Raw genomic sequence first — 21,831 nt, 5'->3', positions numbered from 1 at the left:
CTGATGGCACCATCAGCTACTTCGAGCCCCAAGCCAACCTAGGGACGCAGGTGCTGCATTAATTGAGGTTCCATGTGGTGTATGTAGCTTATGTCAGCATGCAAGATGCTTCATAACCAGTAACTGTATAGCTAGATATTTACATCAGTGAGTATGCATGGTTGAGTAGTTAATTTTGAGTAAATAGTTAATACTTTTAATCTAAATCATGGGCGCCAGGCATGTACATGGAACATACACATACATGCAGGAACCTATATGCGTAAAATGTAACTCCATTCTTTAAAAACTCAAGTGAATTGGTTTAGTTTTTTCATCTTTTCACATGGGGTCCACGGTCCTGACTATGTCCTAGAATTGGTTCTCTTCTCTTTAAGGTGTGGGTGAATTCTGTCACTGAGTTGACCAGAGGGGACCTGTGTGCAGAAGATGGGGACTCTTCCCCTCAGGACTTGGTCTACTTCGTTACTCCTCCCAGCAACGGGCACCTGGCTCTCAAGTCCGTTCCTGGCAGAAGCATCCAGAACTTCACTCAGGCTCAAATTGATGAGGGTCAGCTCGTGTTTGTGCACTCTGGTAAGTCACAGAGCAAAGCAGTGTCAAGTACATGTGTTCTGAGCAGCGAGGGATGTGGCTGTCAGCCTAAGAGTTGCTGACTGAAAACCACAGAATGTAGAAACTTCCCAAGGTCTGTGTTTTTCTTAAAGCAACATGTTTAGGAGAGCTAATGAAAGCATTAGAGCCTGCCCGAGCCTCCCTTGAGGCTTACTCAGAAGGGCATGTAAGGTCAGACCTTCCATGAGAGCCCACTCCTCCCACTCACTGTCAGCATCTCTCGGTGACTCTCCACCCTTGCTTTGGCTGTGAGGACAGTTGAGGCCTGTTTGTATTCTCCCTTCCCCATGATAGCGCAAGCCTTCTAAGGAAGGGCAGAGTTTCTGGTATCCTCAGCCCCTCAGACAGTGACTAGAACACAGTAGATGCTTAGTAAATAAAACTCTTTTGAACAAATGAAATATATTTTTTTTTACTACTAAACACCAACTATGTACCAGGTAGCAACACTCCAGATGCTGAGAATACATTAGCAGACAAAGCAAGTTTTGTTGAAGGAAGTGGTTCTCATCTCTTTAAGAGAATGAATGAATGTGTCTGTCATCATGAGAGATCTTGATGTTGCTTGGAAGGCCCTTTCTGCTTCCTACTAGTCATCAGCGAATCAATAGTGACAACATTTGCTAGAACTCTGCTAAAATGGTGGCCCAGGAACTCTGCCAGGGAGGCCTGGCTTTGCTACGAGACTGGCCTTGTCAGTGGACCCGGGTGGGCAGCAGCTGGAAGGAGTGCGACCCAGGAACACATGACCTAAAAGCTCAAGTTTTTTATTTCCCCCAGTTGGTTTAAACTGTATTACTTGAGACTATAATAAGGAAAAGAAAGATAAGATACCTTCTAAACTCAGAGGCAATGATACCCTGACTATCTATGATACACTTAGCACACAGACTCCCCAAAGAATCTGAAAACAATTTAGCATATGGATGCTCTCATGTGGTGGTCACAGACTGGAGCCCAGGGCTTAGATTTCTTCTGGCATTCTCCTAAATCTCTTCCGTCCCTCAGGAGGTGCAGTACACGGAACATGTCATTTCACAAGCACTCTTCAGGCCTCTAAGCCATACACAGTCATGACCCCATTTTTGGGATGAGAAAACTTATGTCACAGAAAGATGCAGCTTGGCCTGACCCTTAAGGGTGTGGCGGGTGGGTGGGCCAGGGTTCCTATTAGAAGCCCAGGATGGAAACAACAGCTAGCTCTCAGGGTTAATTGACTTGTCAGCTACCAGGTCAATATCTGCTTTTAGCAGATAGAGAAAATAACTTCTAAGCACAAAGAAAAGAAAGGTAGAGGCCGGGATAGCAAGGACCAATCCATTATATCCCCTAAATGGATACTGAGACCAGCTGATAACTCTCAAAGCAGCCGGAGCCCAGCTGCAGATGACTTGCTGAAACCAGCTGTACATCTGCCCATCACCAGCCCCAAACAAAGGCGAAGTTTAATTAATCTCATTTAGCATCTGACATTTGCAAAGTGCTCTGATTTAATCTAATTCGCCAGTCCAGACAACAGCCTGAGTCGTTTGATACAGCCAAGATGTGGGCAGCCAAGGTCTCTGTCACTTGCCCTCCTGGCAGTACCCTTGGGAAAACACAGAGCTCTGCTGTAGAAAGTCCACAGGTCACCCTGTGTGTCTGCTTCCTTCCTTGTCTTCCTTTGGTCTTAGTCACTTAGATCTCACTGTGTGAAACACTCTGTATTTGTCCTGATATAATCCTTTTGGATTCATGAGGTACTCCCAGAATTCCTAGTGGTAGAAGCATTCTCTCTTTAATTTTGTGTTTCATTGAAAATTTAAAAATAATACAACTTAGAGAAGCTGTTTCTAGGAAAGCAAGCAGATGCAAAACATTTGGTCATGGGTCCTGTTAGGAGTTAGACACTCAGTGTCTTTTTTTTCTCCCTCTCTCCGGTTCTTTAATGGTGACCTATGAATATGTTGGTTAAAAAAATACTCACCACCTGTAAACATTCTTCTGTGGACTCGGGGCTTCCTAATGAGGAAGCTAAGCTTTGCTTATCTGAGGCTTAAACCATGTCAAGCATCAACCCGCCTGCTGTCAATCAATCTGTGTTATTGAGGGAGTACACACACATAATTGCAGTCTGGCCATACAGCCTTGGTTCCCGCCTTAATTCCCCAATGGCAACAAAGATACATTTTTACCTAGTGCATTCTACTAAGGGCCTGTGGCTTTTAATTTACTGCTAGATAGACATTCTCAAAGAGTGACAGGGATGTGGCCACCAGTCTCCCTGCATAGAGATCTTGCCCTTGTCTTGTGAGTCAGACTGGTAAAGCACCCTGGGGAGTTGGATCAATGCTGGTCCATCTCCATTTCTGTGATGTCCATAAGTTAATTTTCCACTTTACTGGTATCATTAGTCTCTGACAGAGGGTGGGGGGTCTCTGTGCAGGTCCTTAATGAAGGCCAGGCCAGGTTTTTCCCTTCCTTTCTCTTTCACTCTTAGAGTATGGTTAATTTGAGATAGATTTTGTTTGTTAATTACTTTTATTTTTTGCAGTTATAATTATATAGTTTATCCCTACCCTTTCCTTCTTTCCAGACCTCCCGTATACCCCTCCCAACTCTCTTTCAAACTCAGGGCCTCTTTTTTTCCATTGTTCCATGCACATGTGTGTGTATATATGTACATGTGTTTTCAGGGTTGACTAGTTGGTATTGGATAGCCAATTAGTGTGCTCTTCCCTGGGAAAGGCTGTTTCTCCAGCTCTCAGGATTCCTTAATTGTCTATGCTCTTTGTGCAGGACTGAGCTGCAATCTTCCCACCCTCTCTTCTGCATATTTTGCTAAAAGTATAACTGTTATTAACTAGTTGCAGGATGATAAAAATTCCCTTCCCTTAAGTTCCAATTTTCAGTATTAAGCTTTATCAATATCTCAAAAACTATTTGTGTAGTTATAGGCATCCATTACATTATTTACATAATTTATTGATAAAATAATAAAGTACAGGTGATATGTATTTTTTAAATTTTCAAAAATTTCTCAGTGGTAACATCTGTGCTTTGTTTTTAATATGTCAGAGGTCAAGGGAATCTGTATGATAACCTTTACAGATGTGTCTCCATTTTGTTTCTTGTCAATAATACAATCAAACATCCCTTGAAGTCAGGGACACAGTCTGAGAAATGACTTCATCAGTGTGCAAACATCATGAGTCTTCCTTACACAAAGTAAGCAGGCTATGACATCTCTTGGGTGCTGCAGTCTGTGGGACCACAGTCCTATAGATGTCTGTTATGGATCCAAATGTTTCACGGCACTCGATTCAGCAAGCTCAGTGGGTAATTAACACATTCTGGAATTTCTCTGGCTTATTTTTTAGGAGACCATGGAAAGAGATAGAATGGAGGTAGGTGACTTTTTCAGGATAATCAAATTGACCAGAGTGTATGTTCTTCTTTTGAAGGAGCAATGTCAGGTGGCTTTAATTTCCAGGTTACTGACGGTCTGAATGTTGCACCTCGACAAATCTTCAGCATCACTGCCCGAACTCTGATCATTAGCTTAGAAGTCAACAGAGGACTGAGCGTCTTCCCAGGTAAGAGGCTTGGCAGGTGCTGGGGGGAGGGTAAGTGTTTTCTTAACCAATTAGAGAATCCACTTGTATGACATAAAGTGATGTTTCTTACTGTAGAATGATTCTAGAAACATCTATTAAGCCTGCCCGATACCCCCACAGAATTCTCAGCAGAAACTTGACAGCAGCAAACAGCTTTGCTCTGCAACCTTTCTGTCCCTTCCCTGCCTCTTCCCAAGAAAAGGAAGGCTGCAGAGCAGAGGCAGGAATCATGGAAGGGGCTGTCTGTACTGTTAGTGTGCATTGCTCTTCTCTCCTAAGTCTTTACAAACCCCAGGTTACTGTTTATTTATGTATTTATGTCTATTATGTGTGTATTTAGAGATATGTCTCCTGTAGCTCAGGCTGGCCTTGAACCCACTGTCTGTAGATGACCTTGAATTTCTGATCTTCCTGCCTTTGCTTCTCCAGTGCTGGCATTAGAAGCTTGTACCACTCTGCCCAGTTTACATGGTGCTGGGAACTGAACTCAGGGCCTTGTGCATGCTAGGTAAGCACTGCACCATCTGAGCCACATCCCTGTCTGCCTTTACGTTCTCAAACTGCTTGTATTCTCTGCAGCACCCGGGCTTGCCAGTGTTTTCTGTTAGTACTGGCTTTGAGTGGCTGTTTGCCTGTACTCTAGACCGGACTGATATAGAGGGAGCTGTGAGCCCTTCTGGCTAACAACCTTAGGAAAAGAGAAAATGTGTCCAATGGCAAGGACAATTAAAAAAAAAAAAAAAAAAAAAAAGGAGGAAAAAACAAGCTGGAACTTGTTATTTCCCAAAAAGCACTGAGATACAAACATAGGAAGCAAGAACATCTCAACATGGCCTGAATGTGGGGGAAGAGCCAGAGCAGCCCTGTGCTTGATAACATACTTAAAAGGGCAGATGTTAGCCACCAAACACAGATAAGAAAAGACGATGGTCATTTTATTAATTATGGTCCAACTAGCCCCTGTGCCTGCCCCTCAGAAATTGAATGGGAGTCTCTGAAATGGGCTTAGCTCATTAAAACATTTTTCTTTAGATTTACTTATTATATTTTATAAGTGTTCTGCCTGCTTATATGCTGTGCACCAGGTGCATGTCTGTGCCTACAGAGGTCAGAGAACATCAGGTCCCCTGGAACTGGGATTACAGGTGGCTGCGAGCTACCATGTGGGTTCTCAGAATTACTGAGCCATCTTGTCTAATTTTTTTTTTTTAAACTTTAGTTGGCCTTAAAGTGGAACTAGGTTTGGATCCACCAGATTAGACACTATGCCAGTATTTCTGTGCTTGTGAGCTAGGTAATATGTTCTTGGGGAGTTGGTGGGTTCTGTGACATAAAGAGGGTTTACAGATCAGCAGTGAGGGCTGGAGAGAGCATCCTACCTCCATAAGGGACTTCAAGGAAGATGACACTTTGTTTGCGGTTGTTTCACAGTAACTGCAGGGATGCTTTTGTTAATTTTTATTGTGGTGCTGATAGTGCTGAGGTTTGAAAATAGGGCAGCCCTCTACCCCTGAGCAATGTCCCCAGCCTTTAACTGTTCATTTTGACGTCATCAGTTGTCCTCAGCTTTGGAGTTTGTGGGGGGAAAAAAACTCTCAAAATGCAGCAAGGGATATGTCCTCTATGATTCTTCTGTTATAAAACTTTTTTGTTCATGCTCTGTACATTTTCTCTCTGAATAAGTGTGATGCTTCCATCATTTCCCCCCAAGGCAATTAGGAAGCCATTTTAGAAAATAAATGATCAGCTACATCTCAGTAATCAGAAAAACATGGTAATCTATTTTTAAAATTCCAAAACTAGAGTAATTCTGGCTGCTGCAAAAGATTAAATTCCTTTCATCTAGTGCAGCAGAGTCTGGCTTAATAATTGATGACAGTTGTATTCAAGGAAAGACAGGAACCCTGTAACTTAGACACTTCTGAATGTCTGGTAGATATTTTACTGAATCAATGAAGCCGGAAAGGAATAAAGTGGCCAAATTCCTTCTTTACTTTCAGAAGATTGTGTCAGACTTACAGTCTTTACTGCTTTGTGTGCATTGTGGGCCACTGTCCTGCTAATGTTTCTTTCCCTAGCAAGCCTTACTTACATCTGCTGCAACCCAGCCCCGTGTGACTCCAGCAATCACTCCCAGAACTCAACCTCACTTGTACTAACCCTCCCTGGCCGGTTAGCTCAGTTGATATTCTTAGTCACCACTGTATCCACCCTACCTTGTGTCCTGTTCTGGCTCTTGGCCAGGAGGAAGGAAGATGGATCTTCATATCTATTTCTCTTAGTGGCACTGATAGTCACTGAAGTCTTTTAACTGTGGAATCGGAAGTCCTAGAGTACAGGTGGACCTTATTGGCCACCTGGTCCCATTCTTCTGACTGTTTTCCTGTATTTTCCTGTGCTTTCCCAAGTAGCAGGGGCCACCAGTTGTATATCAGAGTTATGTAGACATGAGCACGACTCCTGTGGCTCTTGTCACATTGTGCCCTTTCAGGGACCCACCTGAACCTTGTTCAGCATGGCTTCTTCAGCAGTCACCCGAGGACTCTGTCCCTGTTACTGTGTGAGGCTGGAAGGTGACAGTAGATGCCATATTCTGTATCCTTCCTTGAGAGTCTCCATCTCTGTCTTGCTGTGTGATGTTCCATGAAGGTCAAGGAGGCATGCTGCATCCTGCCTCAGGGTGTGATGTAAGTTGTGCGTTCAGTGTCAGCTGTTGCAGACCGGTGTCTTCAGAACTTCTAGATTTTTAAAATACCAGGGAACAGTCTATTGTTTTTGTGAAAGTATAATTTGTTTTAGTGCTGTTGCAGGAGTAGAAAATCTAGTCCTATTACAGACCGGGCATTCAGATACTGATACTTTCTTTGTATTTATATATTTATAGCAGTTTATATTTTTAATTACCACATTATGTTTTTATAAAAAGTTTAAATGAAATAGTGTATGAATAAACAACTTTTATTTAGACAGTGGTGGTTCATACTTTTAATCTCAGCATTTGGGAGACAGAGGCAGATGGATCTCTGAGTTTGAGGCCAGCCTGGTCTACACAGTGAGTTCCAGGACAGCCAAGGCTACACAGAGAGACCCTGTCTCAAAACACCCCCACACCCTGAAACCTCCACAACTTTTGGATATCCCCATTGTCAGGTAATGTCAGATATGGAGGCTTGGGAACTCTCAATGTCTAATATTTAATAAGAGTCTTAAGCCCTTCAGGCAATGTGGCAATTCTGATCCTCAATCTAGAACTTTTATCAAGCCTCCCATCTCCTTTAGGTATAGGCCAGCATCCCAGGATGTCTTTATTATAGAATGTCTCTTCCCTAAGACCGAGAAAACAGGGTAGATGTTTATTTTGTCTCCTAAGCTTCACACACACACACACACACACACACACACACACACACGGACAAAGCACAGCAAGTTAATAGGTTAGTAGCCACATTAATAGGTTAGTAGCCACACCAATTATGTAGCAATGTTGCTGTTACATGTTTTAATCTCTTTACTTGGGGAAGTATTGCAGCCAGGCATAAGTTAATAATAACCAAAGGAAATCAAACCTTTAAGAATTTTATTCACATTTGGTCCATACCATACCATTTGAATTTCCTCTGTGGTTCATCAGACTTTGGAAGTTTCTGCTTTGACTCCTTTGTGTACTCAGCCCTGGCTTGATGCTTACAAAATTTGCATGGCAAGCCAAATAATTATTAGAATACATAGTGTGTGAATGTTTTAAGAATTTATAGCTTCCATATTTTGCCAAATGTATCAGTTTTTAACATGGTTACTCTAAGGACTGTACTTCTAAATAAAAATTTTTGTGTGTGTGAACTAATGGATTTAAAGTATATTTTTATTATATTTTTGATTTTTCATTTTGTCTTATCTTATTGCAAATATGTATTATAGCATAAGTGTGTATATGTATATACACATATGTATATATAGTAGGTATTTGTATATTTGTAATCGACATGTGTTCTGTTTCCTTCTCTGTGATTTATTCTCCAAGAAAAGGTTTTGTAAGAGTTTTTTACATTAAAATTTAGCATAGATTTTGTTTGTTTAGCTTTAGTGATGGCATGTGGGAATATACTGTGGCCTTGGGCTGTAGGCTTTTTGCTTACCCAATTGTGCTTGGCTCTTTTTCAAGGAATGTTGATCTTGAGTGTTGGAGGGAATTTCCCGGAAAGTTCTGTTGCAAGGCTATAGAAGCAGCTCTGTAGGTCCAGAGATAAGCAGTTCATCAACAAAGAATCATTGTCCTGAATCCTGCACTTCAGGCAGGACTGAGAGGAAATGGCATTAAGCCTACCTATTCCTCATCGTAGGAATTGAAAGAAAGGAGAAGAGTTCATAGGACTCAGATCCTATGAGCCGAGGATGATCGTTCAATACCCCAAACCCTGGCATTCACATGACCTGGGAGACAGGCCTGGGAGGCTCCTTGGGTTTGCTTAGGAGCCAACACCCACTCTCCTAGGAACCACAGTCTCTTGTCTTCCCAGTACCACACAATCAGAGTTTTTACATACTCAGGGCTGAGCCATAGAGGCCTTATTTGGCACGAACTCTTTTCTCTAGAGAACCAAACAGAATCGAGGCCATAGCTGGAGAAGAAGCACTTTTTTTTTTTTTTTTTTTTTTTTTTTTTTTTTTTTTTTTTTTTTGTGGCTCAGAAGCAAATCATGCCCATGAGAAAATGTCCCAGGCATCACTAGCTCCCCCATTCATATCTATGCACTCTCTAGGCAGTTTTCAGAAGTCTAGAAAGACTGAGGAGCTGACCCCCTTTTTGTACATTGTAGTTATATTCATATTTCAATTTTAGGTTCCACAAAGCCACTTTCATCTCATGACCTGAGAGCTGTGACCAATGATGATGACAGAGCAGAAAACAGAACTGTAACATTCACAGTTGTCAGGTCCCCTAGACTCGGGAGACTGCTGAAGATAAACTCGGACAACCACACAGAGGACGTTTCCATCTTTACCCAATGTCTGGTGAGTCCTGACATCCATTTTCTGTCACTGAGTGGGGATTCAAGTCTGAGCGGAGAGGAACTCTCGTTTGTCTTCATTCTGCTAAACCAACTACCAAAGGGCCACAGCCCAGGCAACTCCTACATCATTTAAAATGGGGTTCTTTGTAGGGAACACAACATGAGACAGATGTCAGAAAATACCATGCTAGTTCTGAAAGTAACAAATAACAAAAGTACTTAGAGCTGGAAAGATGGCTCAGCGATTGAAAGTAAATACTGCTCTTGCAGAATACCCAAGTTCAAGTCTCACCATGTTGGGTGGTTCACATTCTGTAGCTCCAGCTCCAAGAGCTCCCTAACTTCCTCTCTTTTGGATTCTGCATGTACACACACTCACATGTACTACACATGCACTGCACACACATGCACACACGCACTTAAAAATAAGTAAACCTTTGTAAGGGGGTCCTTTAAAATGAAATCCAAAGTGTATATTTATATCTAACATGACATGTACTCATTATGTAATATATTATAATTGCATGTATATGTAATTTACACCCAGGATGTTTGTAATTTTGCTGGTTTACATATCTTCTTATTAAAATGAATAAGCACTCAATTTTTTTTTTTTTGTCTCCCAGCCAGGAATTAGGTGAACCAAAACATGTTTGTTTATGTGTTATTTCATTTCCTAAAGATGACGTTCCCAAATATAATTCTTTAATTTAAGCATTCCTTTGGTTGGTAATCTGTCCTAGAATACCGGGGTCTGACAATTTATTTGGCTATAGTTTTTTTGTAACTGAAGAATTTTTTTTAAATCTCAAGTCAAGTGTTAAGGAAATAGAAAGAGTTCTTAACCTTTGAGCTCTTTCTGTATGATGTGAGGAGAGTGGACATGGCTCTAGCTTCTCAGTTGTCTGTGCGAGCTTGAGAGAGTGGCTCATGAGGCTAGTGGAAGCTTCGAGTGAAAAACACTGAAGAGAAGAAGTACAATGTCTGTCGTTTGCAGGGTTTTCCAGGACACAGGACAAAAACTTGAAATGAAAACTCCATTGTGTAGGGAATTAAGATGTACCCAGAAGCATCAACACATACCCAGGGTCAGTTTGCCTTTTGAATACTAACAAGAATGATGCGATTCCTATAAGAGTATACTGGCTCTAGCCTGGGTTCTTTTAAAAAACAAAACATTTTGACAATTATTTCCAACAGCTTTTGATTGCAAATATGTGGCATTTTAGATTAAGATCAATATATTGAAAATAAATGTTAGTGAATATAGTAACTAGAACTCAGTAGCTTTTGCTGTAATAACAAGAAATCCCTAAGTCCCAGAGGCTTATGATAACCAATTGCCTTCTCATTTGCACTGTCTGACAACTGTGGGCTGCCTGTGGTCTGTTTTTCATGTCTTCATTCTTTCAGCATCTAGTTATTGGAACAGCCTCATGCTAGTCACATGCAGATGACAGCAAAGGGCAGTGTGAGGTGGACCATGGGAAACTGCAGCTTGTGTTCTAGAATGTTATTTGTAGTCACATACCACACGAGGTAGCTTGTTACCAGGGTGGTGGATAAATTGAATATTTGGAGCAGTGTTCTAACTGCTATGGTGCACTAACATGCAAACTGAAAACTGTGTATAATACTGGAAGCCACAGTACATTTTTCTAAGAAAACAAACCACTTTTAAAATAGAAAATATTTGTAAATAGGAAATTAACACACCAAGCCAAAAAATATAAGGTCCCAGGCAAGCAAAGACTTGATTAAATAAAATTCAGTTACTTCCAGATTTTAATGTTTCCCTGCCCCTTCTGATTTCTTCTGCCTTTGTGAACAGATAGGAGTTATCTAGGAAACATGTCAGCAATGGCAGGTATGAGGCAGAGCAGGAGAGATACTTATGGGAGCTCAGTGCTGAACAAGGGTGTTGTTCCCTATGGAAACAGAGGCAGGCTCCAATTTGGAAACAACCTGTCCAATCCACAGATCAGGGGATACACATGGGGGGGGGGCTCTTCCCTCCCATCCTCCTTTCCTCTGCTGAACATGGACTGCCATTCCAGAGGTTTGGTTGGATACTTAAAAATCAAAGGGCAAAGAAGAAATATTTTACCATCTGGAAGGTTGTGTAAAAGACTGTATTTCTGGCTTTGTACATAAGGCACACCCCTAATATAATAATTTTTTCTCCCTAAAACCTCATTTCAGGTGTATTTGTAGTTCATAGAATTTCCACACAACAGCCATCTGGTGCCTTTGTTGTGTGGTATGTGGAGATATTTTATAATTTAGATATCTGAGACCTACTGGTAACTATTGGGACGGTGCAGAAGTGACTTGGCATAACACCAGGAGATCTAGGTTACCTCTGTGACTCAGCAAATCACATAGGCATTAAACCTGATTTGTTGTATTTAAAATGGGAAGAGTCATAGCAGTGGTTATTGAAACCATATTCATGTACGACATATATGAAGCACTGTTCTTAGCTTTGTATTGTATTGTGCCTGTCCGCCTGCAGACTCAGACCTAAAGCACATGTGTTCACATGGTTACACAGCCTATTGAGAGCAGAGCCAGGACCTGAGCCCAGGCCTCTGGATTCTAGGTCAGGCTCCTGTGAAATTAGCCGGGGCTTTCCCCTAAGTGGTTAAATATGGCTAAGTGGGTAATAGATGTAAAGTGTATAGCATGTTTCCCACACTTAATTGAGGTTCATTGAGATGGAAAGCATTCTTCTAATGATCAGGAGAGACACAATCTAGAAATATTATATTACTTATACATCATAGGGGTACCTGGCATACCCAAAGGCCATGTACATACAGAGTCAGGAAGCACATGGAGAAAGGTAGACTCAGAGGCCAAGCTTCTATTGGACCCAGAGTGTTATCTAAGCACCTTTTCAAAGGGGGCGTTTGAGTGGGTGAGATTAAATCAGACAAGTACTTGTTCCAGGAGGCCACATGGAAACTTAGAGGTAGTCATGTGACCTACCCTCACTGTCCAGGCGGGTCTGAGCTTCAGTGGGCTCAGTCACATAGGCTACATTAGCTGTCCCCTAGGGGGACACCACAGAGCAGTTGCTTAAGGTGACTACCAGTGTGGGCCACACTGAAGAATTTCAATGAGGAGAGCAGCAAACAGCATCAAGATGACTGAGAAGATCCAACTATTCAAGATGGGTGCTGAGGTGACCGGACATCCTAAGGATTACAAGCACTAATTAGATGGGTTTTGAAGCTGATGCCTTTTGTTCTTGGAAATGTGAAAAGTCCCTTTCTACTCCTCATATTTAAAAGGAGTTTCCCAGGGGAAGGCAATTTTCTGCTACACTGGAACTGGCTGGTGTTTGCCCTAATATGCAGCAGTCATTTAATGAATGGAGATGAGGTCGTCAGAGGAGAATGGCATTTGCTTCACCTATGACCTACTCATTGTTTCCTTTAGAGAGTCCCTGGTGTTCTCAAATACATTTCCCTCGGGATGGTGAGAGAACAGAGCTAAGGAAATATAAGAGGTCTCATGCAAAGACCAAGGTTTCCATTCCTGGCCAGAGCCCAGGCTGGAAGAACAAAGAGACCTGAGGATGGGCATCTCTAAGGACTTGTTCTGACAGTCAGGGCAAGAGGGATGTGGTGGAGGGAAGGGAGCAGCTGAGAGCTGCTGCTGACGAGTTTCAGGGTTTTCTAACATCTATGTTTGTCACTTTTGAATACCTTGTCTTTCTTTCCACCTAAACCCTCATAAAGAAAGTCAATAATGTGGGTAAAAGAGGAAGAGCACAGAGAAATCCAAGGAAGAATACAAACCAAAATATGAACTCTGGTTCTTTCAGGGTCATAGCTTACTTTGGTATTTTAGTGTTCATCTCTCTCTCTCTGTCTCTCTCTGTCTGTCTGTCTCTCTCTCTCTCTCTCTCTCTCTCTCTCTCTCTCTCTCTCTCTCTCTCTCTCACACACACACACAAACACAGACAGACAGACTGTACCATGTATACACATTAAACAACACTGAAAACATTCCAATCCTGGTTAGCATATATATTCAGAAATGGACATTTTTATGTGTGGTTTAAGAACAGAAAGAAATTAGCCTTCCTTCTTGCCTCTTCTACACACTCCCTTCTTTTCCACATGCAGATGGACAGGGGGCGTTGGCACAGCCTGAAGTTTATGACTTCTATCAAATGGCACCCTGGTCAGTTCCCAGTCATCTTTTATGCCAGCTCAGATATTACCATCAGTCAGCTTTAGAACATTTGGGAAGTAAAAGAAATGGTGGTTACAGGTTGAGTTGGTGGAGGAGAGGACAGGAGGCCTTTCTTTTGGACTGGGGTTTGCTTAGTCAAGCAGCAGTCTGTCCTTGCCTGAGGCTGTGTGTTCAAGGGAGTGGGAAGCTTTCCTCTGAAATCCCCCCTGAGGATCCTGATTAACACATTTATGGGGCCTCTTCAATGTGATGGGGAGAATAAGAGAGAGAGAGAGAGAGAGAGAGAGAGAGAGAGAGAGAGAGAGAGAGAGAGAGAGAAGCACTCAGGAAGTAATTTCAGCTATGTAAAGAGTTCAGAGCTATTTAGCCCTGTGTAACTTACAAATAGCTAATTACCAGTAGACTTTCTAGACCAGCTTTTCTTCTCAAGAGTCAGTTCTAGCCAAGTGACCTGCTAAAGCATTCAATAGGGACATTGTAGGCAGTTGATGGCTGAGTGCTCTTTCGCCCTTTAACTGAGGGAATTAATTTGTCCTTGGCTCTCTACCTTCAGGGAGGTCGAAGATGGAGATTAAAAGTACTGCATCAATTGCATGTAAAACATACACTTTTCTTGCTTGTGAAGAAACGACCATTTAAAATCAGTACTTATAAAGAAAATAGCTTATAAAAACCTTGGCTGCATTGTGCGTAACATACTTTGACAAAATAACTCTAAGGAAATATTTGTGATGTCATTGCCCAACATTAGTTTTTTAGCCCAGTATAAGTTTGCTATGTTTTCCACGCCATGTCAGCCTACCAAGAGAGCAAGTGGCCACTTTGTTTTTCGATGTCAAATCCTAAGGTGGTTAAACTAACCCACAGAAATTAAGCATAGGCACCCACAGAGAAGACAACCATGAAAGCTCTCTTATACACTGGAGATGTTACTGTCCATTTCCAAGGACCCATGAACAAAGTAGGCTTCAAATTCCACAAAACACACTAATGGCTTCTAAGTCAAGCTCACAGCTAATTGAGTGATTTTCATTCCAGTGCTTGTTGAGATAGTTTAGAGTCATTAAAACAGCGAAGTGTGCTGGCTTTGAGGTTTATGACAGTCAGCCTCTTTTCTTTTAGACAAAGCCAGTAATTGCATCTCAGCTATTGTACTTTTATGGGCCGGATGCCATCCGTCTTGTTCTCTGCTGCTTCCACAGCACAGATAACAATTTTCCAGGACCACATTGAGAAAAATCACAAAGCCATTCTGGGCTATTAATTTTGCCCAATTACTTCTCCCCAAATCTGGACTTACTGCTTTCATAATATATACATATTTTAGAGAATTATAGACACATTTCTCAAAGGCTGGAAATTAATTTGTTATAATTTAATGGAGAGTAAAATCAGCTTAATGTCTCACTAGGCTTTGTCTTTGAATCTGCAGAGTAAGAGGGACCAGACTTCCTGTCATCTACATTCCTGCCCACCCACCCATTGTGTGCCTCTTTGGACTCGCTGGTTCAGTGGCATCCAGGCCTACTTGTCTTTGTGGACATTTTCCACCTATATTTTTCTTTCAGCAGTTTTATTTTGCATCACACTTCTCTGAGTTATGTGAAGACTGTTCCATCTGAGGAGATTATTGTATTGTCATGTAGTCATCCATCCAATACTGCCTTTCTTTAAGTCATAAGTCATGATAAGCACAGGCTGCCGGATGAGTTAGTCCTCAGAATCACTGCAAATCAATACAAGTTCTGGTTAATAACTGGTGGCCTTGGCCAGACCACACAATGAAGTGGCATTTATTTACTCTGGTCACACTTTGTAGTGGACTCTCCCCATTCCTGGGCTCCTGGAGTTGCAGAACATGCCATATGAATTTCTTTATAGCCTCTAATCTCAGTGTTCCACAGTTCTACAGTGGGGAAGCAGCCCTTAGATTGTGGAAATAGCTAGCTTGAACTCGGGAGTTTTATAGAACTAGGTATGAAACTGCAGAGCCTGCTAGCTGTAGAATTCTAATCAAAATTAGGTATTTTCTCTGTTGGTGTTCAATACATACACATGTAAGAAACATGCCGAGTTGCCTTATTTCTATCTATATACAGTTATAAGCATATATACTTGACAAGTAAATGTTGTAAAGCAATTTCAATGTAGATTATTTGCTCATTAAACATGTGTTTATTTGAATGTTTATTCTAGATGGTAAACAAATATTTATAAAGTAACTGGAAATGAGCTTTCCAGATATGTCCTAGAAAATATTTACCATAAGAAGCATGGGCTAGAAGTCTCTGGTTGTTTAATATTATGTTGCAATTCAGTGTAAAAACTGTGTATAGCCTTTCACCCAAATCAGAACCCAGTGATTAATCCACTAGTGGGAAGTAGAATGCTCTGTGGAAAGACCTAGAAATGCCCAGGACCTGGCATTTTGATCACCGAAATGGTAACACACTACGAAAGGGAAATACAGATCCACAAATAAGATATTATTTTACATTTCAATATAAAAATAGGGCTTAGAGAAGCTAGCTGATTTGCACAAGCAGAGCTGAAAACTAGTACTATATACATTTGAATTTTAGCCTGACCAATCCAAGTTTCAAAATCCACTGCATTTTGTTGCATCCAGTTTTATATTAATATCTATTTTCTTCATGGCAGAAGAAGAGAAGGAATTCAGGCAGTTGTGGACAAAGGAACCCCAGAAAAGGACTGAGGACAAAGCTCCTAGATAAACAAGGCAATCTTGGGCTGTTCCCAGCTCTGCTCTCAATTAGCCTTGTGTATTCATTACTTGTCATATTGCTATCCCAAATGCCTGACAAAAAGCAACCTAAGAAAAGAAGGGTTTACTTGGAGTTTCAGTTCATGGTGAAACAGTCGGTCATGAGAAGGAAGTCATGGGGTACAGAGTCAGGAAGCAGAAAGAAGTGAACACTGGTGTCCAGAGCTTTTCTTCCTTTTTCCAAACCCCAGCAAGTGGAACGGTGCCACCAACATTTAGGGAGGCTTTTGCACCTCCATTGACCTAATCTAGAAAATCCCTCTTAGACAAATCAAAGAGATTTATCTCCATGGTAATTCTAAAGCCTATCAAATTGCAATTGGGATTAATTGCCACACCCTAAATTGGAGGAAGGGCAGAGTTCTCCAGATGTTCATCTTTCTAACCTTCCCAGCAGACTCTCAGCTGGAAACTGTAGCCCATTGCAGAAAGCGCAGTAGGACCTCTGGCCTACTGAGAGCCAAATCTTTCTCCTTAGCGTTTGACAATTCTTTGAGGTCATATAGAAATCAAGGCTATGAGATAGAAGTTTGATCACAGAAACCCAAAAAAATGCTTTATCTTCCCTTCAAACAAAAGCTACTTGTGAAGAGTTTTAAAATTTCAAACCAATGCTGAGGGAAGGAGTCATTTTCTTCAGTGGTGTAGCCACTGGTAAGTTACCCATGCTCCAGTAAGCAAAAGCCTTAAACTCTGAGTGTCTCTCTCCCTCTCCCCATACCCCTTTCTTTCCCCATCCCCCTATCCCCCCTCCACACACACCTCAGAGTAGGAGGGAAGTTTGTTGGGAAGATCAAGGAGTTCACTGGGAGTGGAAGGGGATAAAAGATGATAATGGAGCTGGGCATGGTTGCTCATGACTTTAATCCCAGCACTTGGGAGACAGAGGCAGGCAGATCTATGAGATAAAGGCCAGCCTGGACTATAGAGTGAGATCCAGGACAGCCAGGGCTACACAGAGAATCCCAGTCTTGAAAAACCAAGAGAGAGAGAATATGATTGAAATGCATTATATACATGTGTGAAACTGTCAGATAATGAGTAAAAATAATTAAGCTTCGGAAGTATATACACTTCTAATGTAATATTGATTGTATCACAGCCTTGTTAAAAGTTCTAAGAAGGACCAAGTTGGGAGTCATGGGGATAGAGATGGGAATTGGGAGGGTGGGGACACACCAGTGTGTCAGCACAGGAGAAGGCCTCTTTTTTAGTGTACAAGGCTTTTGTGGGTGGGTTCCTTGCCCTCATTCTGCCTGTACTGGTCATCATAAAAGGGAGTGGTGTCTCCTTCCTAAAGCTCGTTGAAAAATGAGAATCACTTAATGTATTTAATTTTGTATTTTGAAATAAGTTATAAGATAATTACAAAAAGTATAAGGAGTTCATGTTTTCTTCCTCCATATTCCCAAATCGTAATGTTTCTGAAAGTCACATCGCATGAGTACTTCCTAAAGTATGTATAGATAAGACTGTATAATGTCTAGGATTTGATCACAGACTGTTGGACAGGAAGTGGACAGTACTACCTAAGACCTGTCATATGAGCCGATAATGGCTGACACTGTCTGTCAAGTAAGGAGGGTTTGGTATATCCTTTCCATAAGAAAAGCACAACAGGGCAATGGCCATCTCAGAGTCACAAGGCTTCTCTTTGATGGCTAGAAAGCCCCACAAAGAATGTGTGTTGACCGTTGTATCATTCCGGAAGCTTGGTCCTAACTGTACTTCCTTCTGTCCAGGTCAGTGAAGGGCTAATACTCTACCAGCATGTGGACCTTGAGAACACAGGGTGGGCCTCAGAAGACTCCTTCTCATTCACAGCATCCTCCCCTCCAGCGGAGCTGGGCCCTGAGGATTTCCGGATTACCATTTCATATGACACGAATGAGTCAGGCCGACAGAGCCGGCTGCGTGCAAACACAGGTACTGCCAACAAGCTGTGGCCAGTGTTCTGTCTATAGAAGAGAGGAAAATGTGGGAATCTGTCTTTCCCTTTGTGTCCATGCTACACATTTATCCTCTGCAATAAGACAGACACAGTTACAGCCAGTGGTAGTTACTCTATCGTAAGTCTACTGGCAAGGAAAGCCAGTTGGCTTTAAAGAGTCTCTTTATGCCTTCACTGGGAGCTTTATCATGCCCATGGCTGAAAGTTGTTGATACAAATGAAAATGATGAGTAGAAAAGAATTACTAGAGCCGGGCCTGTCTCTAGAGCAGGAGAGCTTCAGCCGTGGGGAAGTTAGGAAGGTAACATCTTATACGTGGATGTACAGGTTTTAAAACTCGCTTGCCTGAAATGTTGACTTAATGGTTGTTTGCATTCATTTCCCAACTACCGTTCCTCCTCTTTCCTGTGTCCCACCTCTGCTCTAGCCATTTCCTTTCTTCCCTCAGTGTAGTTCCCACCTCTGCCTTCCTGCCACCTGGATAGTGTTATCATTCCCAGCCCCATCAGGAAGACACTTCTGAACTGTGAGGACCTCCAAACGCATATAAACATGCACACATACACATGTACACACACATACACAAACACACACACACACACACACACACACACGTAAATCTCAGTTCTGCAAGTAAAACATGTGACATTTGTCTTTCTGAGTTTCACTAATTTAACCTAAGAAAATCATCTCCAATTGCACTCATTTTCCCCCAAAATATCACCATTTCCCTTCTTCTCTTTATGGCAGTGTAAGATTCCAGTGTATATATGTACCACAGTTTCTTTGTCATTCATCTATGGATGGACATCTAGCCTGATATTACTTCCTGTCTACTGTGAATTGTGCAACAGTCAATATAGATGTGCAGGTATCTCTGTGGACTGCTGAGTGTCATCCTTTAAGTATATACCCAAGTGTGTATAGCTGACTTCTATAGTAGTTCTATTGTTAGTTTGGTTTGGTTTGGTTTGGTTTTTTTGAAGGACCTCTGTATTGATTCCCATAGAAATGTGTTTGTGTTTAAATTTTATTTTGTATGCTAATTCAGATACTTGAACAACCTATGTGTTTAGAATAATCCTCTGAGAGCTATACTTAGGAGAGAAAGGTTTATGACCTTCATTAAATGTCTGATTAAATGTCTCTTTGTTCTTTGTTTCCATAGGAGCCTCTGTCAAGGAAGGAGATAAAGTTCTCATTGACCAATCTAAATTAGATGCTTCCAACCTCTTACTTCAGCTACCGCAACCTCAGCGTTCTTCCCACGAAATCTGGTTCCAGGTTACGGCTCTTCCTCGCCATGGCACTATTATGGTTGGAGAGAGAAACATTACCACAGGCAAACCCTACTTCTCCCAGCACATAGTTAATGCATTTGGAGTCACGTATCTTCATGATGACTCTGAATCACTGGCTGATAATTTTACCTTCGCTGTTTGGCCAAACCCAAAGAGTAAGTCCACCAGCAAGCCAGAGGCTGATGTTCTGGAGGAGATGTTCAATATCACCATCATCCCTGTGAATGATCATCCTCCAGAGGTAAAGACCAAAGGGCTTCGGTTGACAGTTCTGCAGGGCGGTAGGTTGGTTGTGGGCCCTGAAATCCTCAACATAGAAGATATAGACAGTCCTCCAAATGAAATCCAATACGTGATCATTCGTCATCCCAACAATGGCTTTTTAGCAATGGTTCACGATCCAGACGCCACTGCTCACCATTTTACACAGGCTGACATCAATAACGCTCAGGTGTGGTTTATACAAGATGGAAGCCCATCCTCTGGAGTGTTTTACTTTAGTGTGACTGATGGAGAACACCGACCCCTCTACAAGCTCTTCCACCTGGATGTCATCCCTATCGCCATCACTCTTGTGAACCTCACAGACCTGATTCTCCCACAAGGCCAGACAACTGTCCCCATCACCAGTACTCATCTTTCAGCAGTGACCAATGGTAGGAGCCTCCAGATCATCTACAGAATAACACAGCCCCTCCAGAGTGGCCACTTGCTGATTGAAAACCAGGTGGTCAGCAGCTTTGTGCAGGAGGATTTGGATTCTGGAAGACTCTCTTACCACATGACCAATCTCACAGCCGCAGAAGATCAGCTGAGGTTCTCACTGTTTACCACAGAGTGTAACTTGACAGAACAGACACTGGGCATCAGAGTGCAGCCTTTGTTGTGGGCTATATCAAACCTGAAAATTACCAACAGAGTGGCTCACCAGCTTAGGAAGGAGGATCTAGACGCAACCGAGCTTGCTAACAAGACTAATAGTGACCCCACGTTTGAAGTGCTACAACCCCCTGTCCATGGACGACTTGTTCGAAGGGCAGTTGACAGCCCTGTGATGGAAGAGGTCACTCAGTTCACCCAGGCAGACATCAACCGAGGGCAGCTGGTGCTTGAGCCATGTGCTAATCTAACAGGCACCTATACACTAAATGACTCCTTCACCTTCTTGCTCAGTGCAGACCATGTGCAGCCAGCAACAGGTTATCTGGCCTTTACCATAGTGCCACCAGACCCCTTACCTTTACAGACATTTACACCAGATGTGCCTTTATTTGTCACTGTGGAGACCCTTGTGACCTCTGTTTTCTCTCAGAAAAAACTTAGCGCTTCTATTATAAAACAGACAGAAACTCCAGGGAACCTGACCCAGAGCAAATGGCAGGGGACAGATTCCTGGGGTCACCTCAGTGGCAGAGAGCCAAACATAGATGCCAAGGTCTCCCCCACCAAGGTAATTTGGCCATATGCTGTCACCAAAGTGGGGGACTCCCTTTCTGGGGGAGCCATGCAGCCAGAAATGAGCCGTCACCCTCTGATAGTCATCATACCTTTGGCTGCTGTGTTCCTCCTCCTGATAGCGACTGTGGTGGCTCTGTGTGTTTGGCTACTGAGCCGAAAGGAGGACAAGCCCAAACCTCTTATCCAGCCAAAGACAAACCTCAAATCCCCATCGCCAAGTTCTAAAGCAGAGAGGAGTGGAGCCATCCCCACGGTCACGGTGACACCCCTTATTAGAAGTTCCAGTAGCCCTGCTAGCAGAATGTTCCAGCCCCAACCATATGATCGGCCCGCCCCTCTGGGAGCTGAGCCTGTAGAGAGATGTGCTCCTTGGGAGGCGTGGGTGAACCTGGATCCTGACATGGCCAAGCTTTGTCGACAAACCAACCCAGCACTGAAACACAACCAGTACTGGGTATAAATGGGAAGCCCCTTCCACACCACCTCACACTCACTCTCTCTCCTCCCCTCCCCCTACCTCTCCCCCTTCACTCCTCTCCATTTCCTCATCTCTCTCCTTCTCTTCCTCTCTCCTCCCCTTCCCCGTCTCTGTCTTTCCTGGGGGGATTGGTCTGATCACCTTGCTGTGTATAGGTACTAAGATCGGCACTGGGCTATGATGAAGGGATGCGGGTAGGACCAAGGAAGGCCGCCCATTAGGTGTAGTTATACACAGGGCTCACTCACAGCCTGGTGCTGTTGGTGAGTGATGTACCCCGTAGTCCCAGGCCTTCCACAATGGTCCCTTTCCAGGACCTGGCATTCTCAGTAAGTGTGGTTCTGTCAAGAATTAAACTGCACAAGGTACTGCTGAGCAGTGGGGGCCCATTGGAAGCAGTGCCATGAATTTGGGGCTTGGAGTTAAGGG

At 42.7% G+C, this 21,831-nt stretch overlaps 1 protein-coding gene across 1 annotated transcript in view; it reads left to right on the top strand.

Annotated features, from left to right (window-relative positions):
- Positions 1-21,517, top strand: part of LOC117723693 (chondroitin sulfate proteoglycan 4-like) — a 61,952-nt gene extending 40,435 nt beyond the window's left edge. Inside the window, exons 6-10 of the mRNA XM_034523246.2 lie at positions 378-576; positions 4,059-4,190; positions 9,052-9,224; positions 17,957-18,140; positions 19,334-21,517. Of these exons, the coding sequence (XP_034379137.1) occupies positions 378-576; positions 4,059-4,190; positions 9,052-9,224; positions 17,957-18,140; positions 19,334-21,384 (2,739 nt within the window). The 3' untranslated portion in view covers positions 21,385-21,517. The remainder of the gene's footprint in view (positions 1-377; positions 577-4,058; positions 4,191-9,051; positions 9,225-17,956; positions 18,141-19,333) is intronic.
- The last annotated feature ends 314 nt before the right edge of the window (positions 21,518-21,831 follow it).

The sequence above is a fragment of the Arvicanthis niloticus genome, chromosome 19 (assembly GCF_011762505.2).
Source record: "Arvicanthis niloticus isolate mArvNil1 chromosome 19, mArvNil1.pat.X, whole genome shotgun sequence".
NCBI lineage: Eukaryota > Metazoa > Chordata > Mammalia > Rodentia > Muridae > Arvicanthis > Arvicanthis niloticus.
Note: the sequence above shows the minus strand (reverse complement) of the source record. Positions and strands in the feature narration are given on the sequence as shown.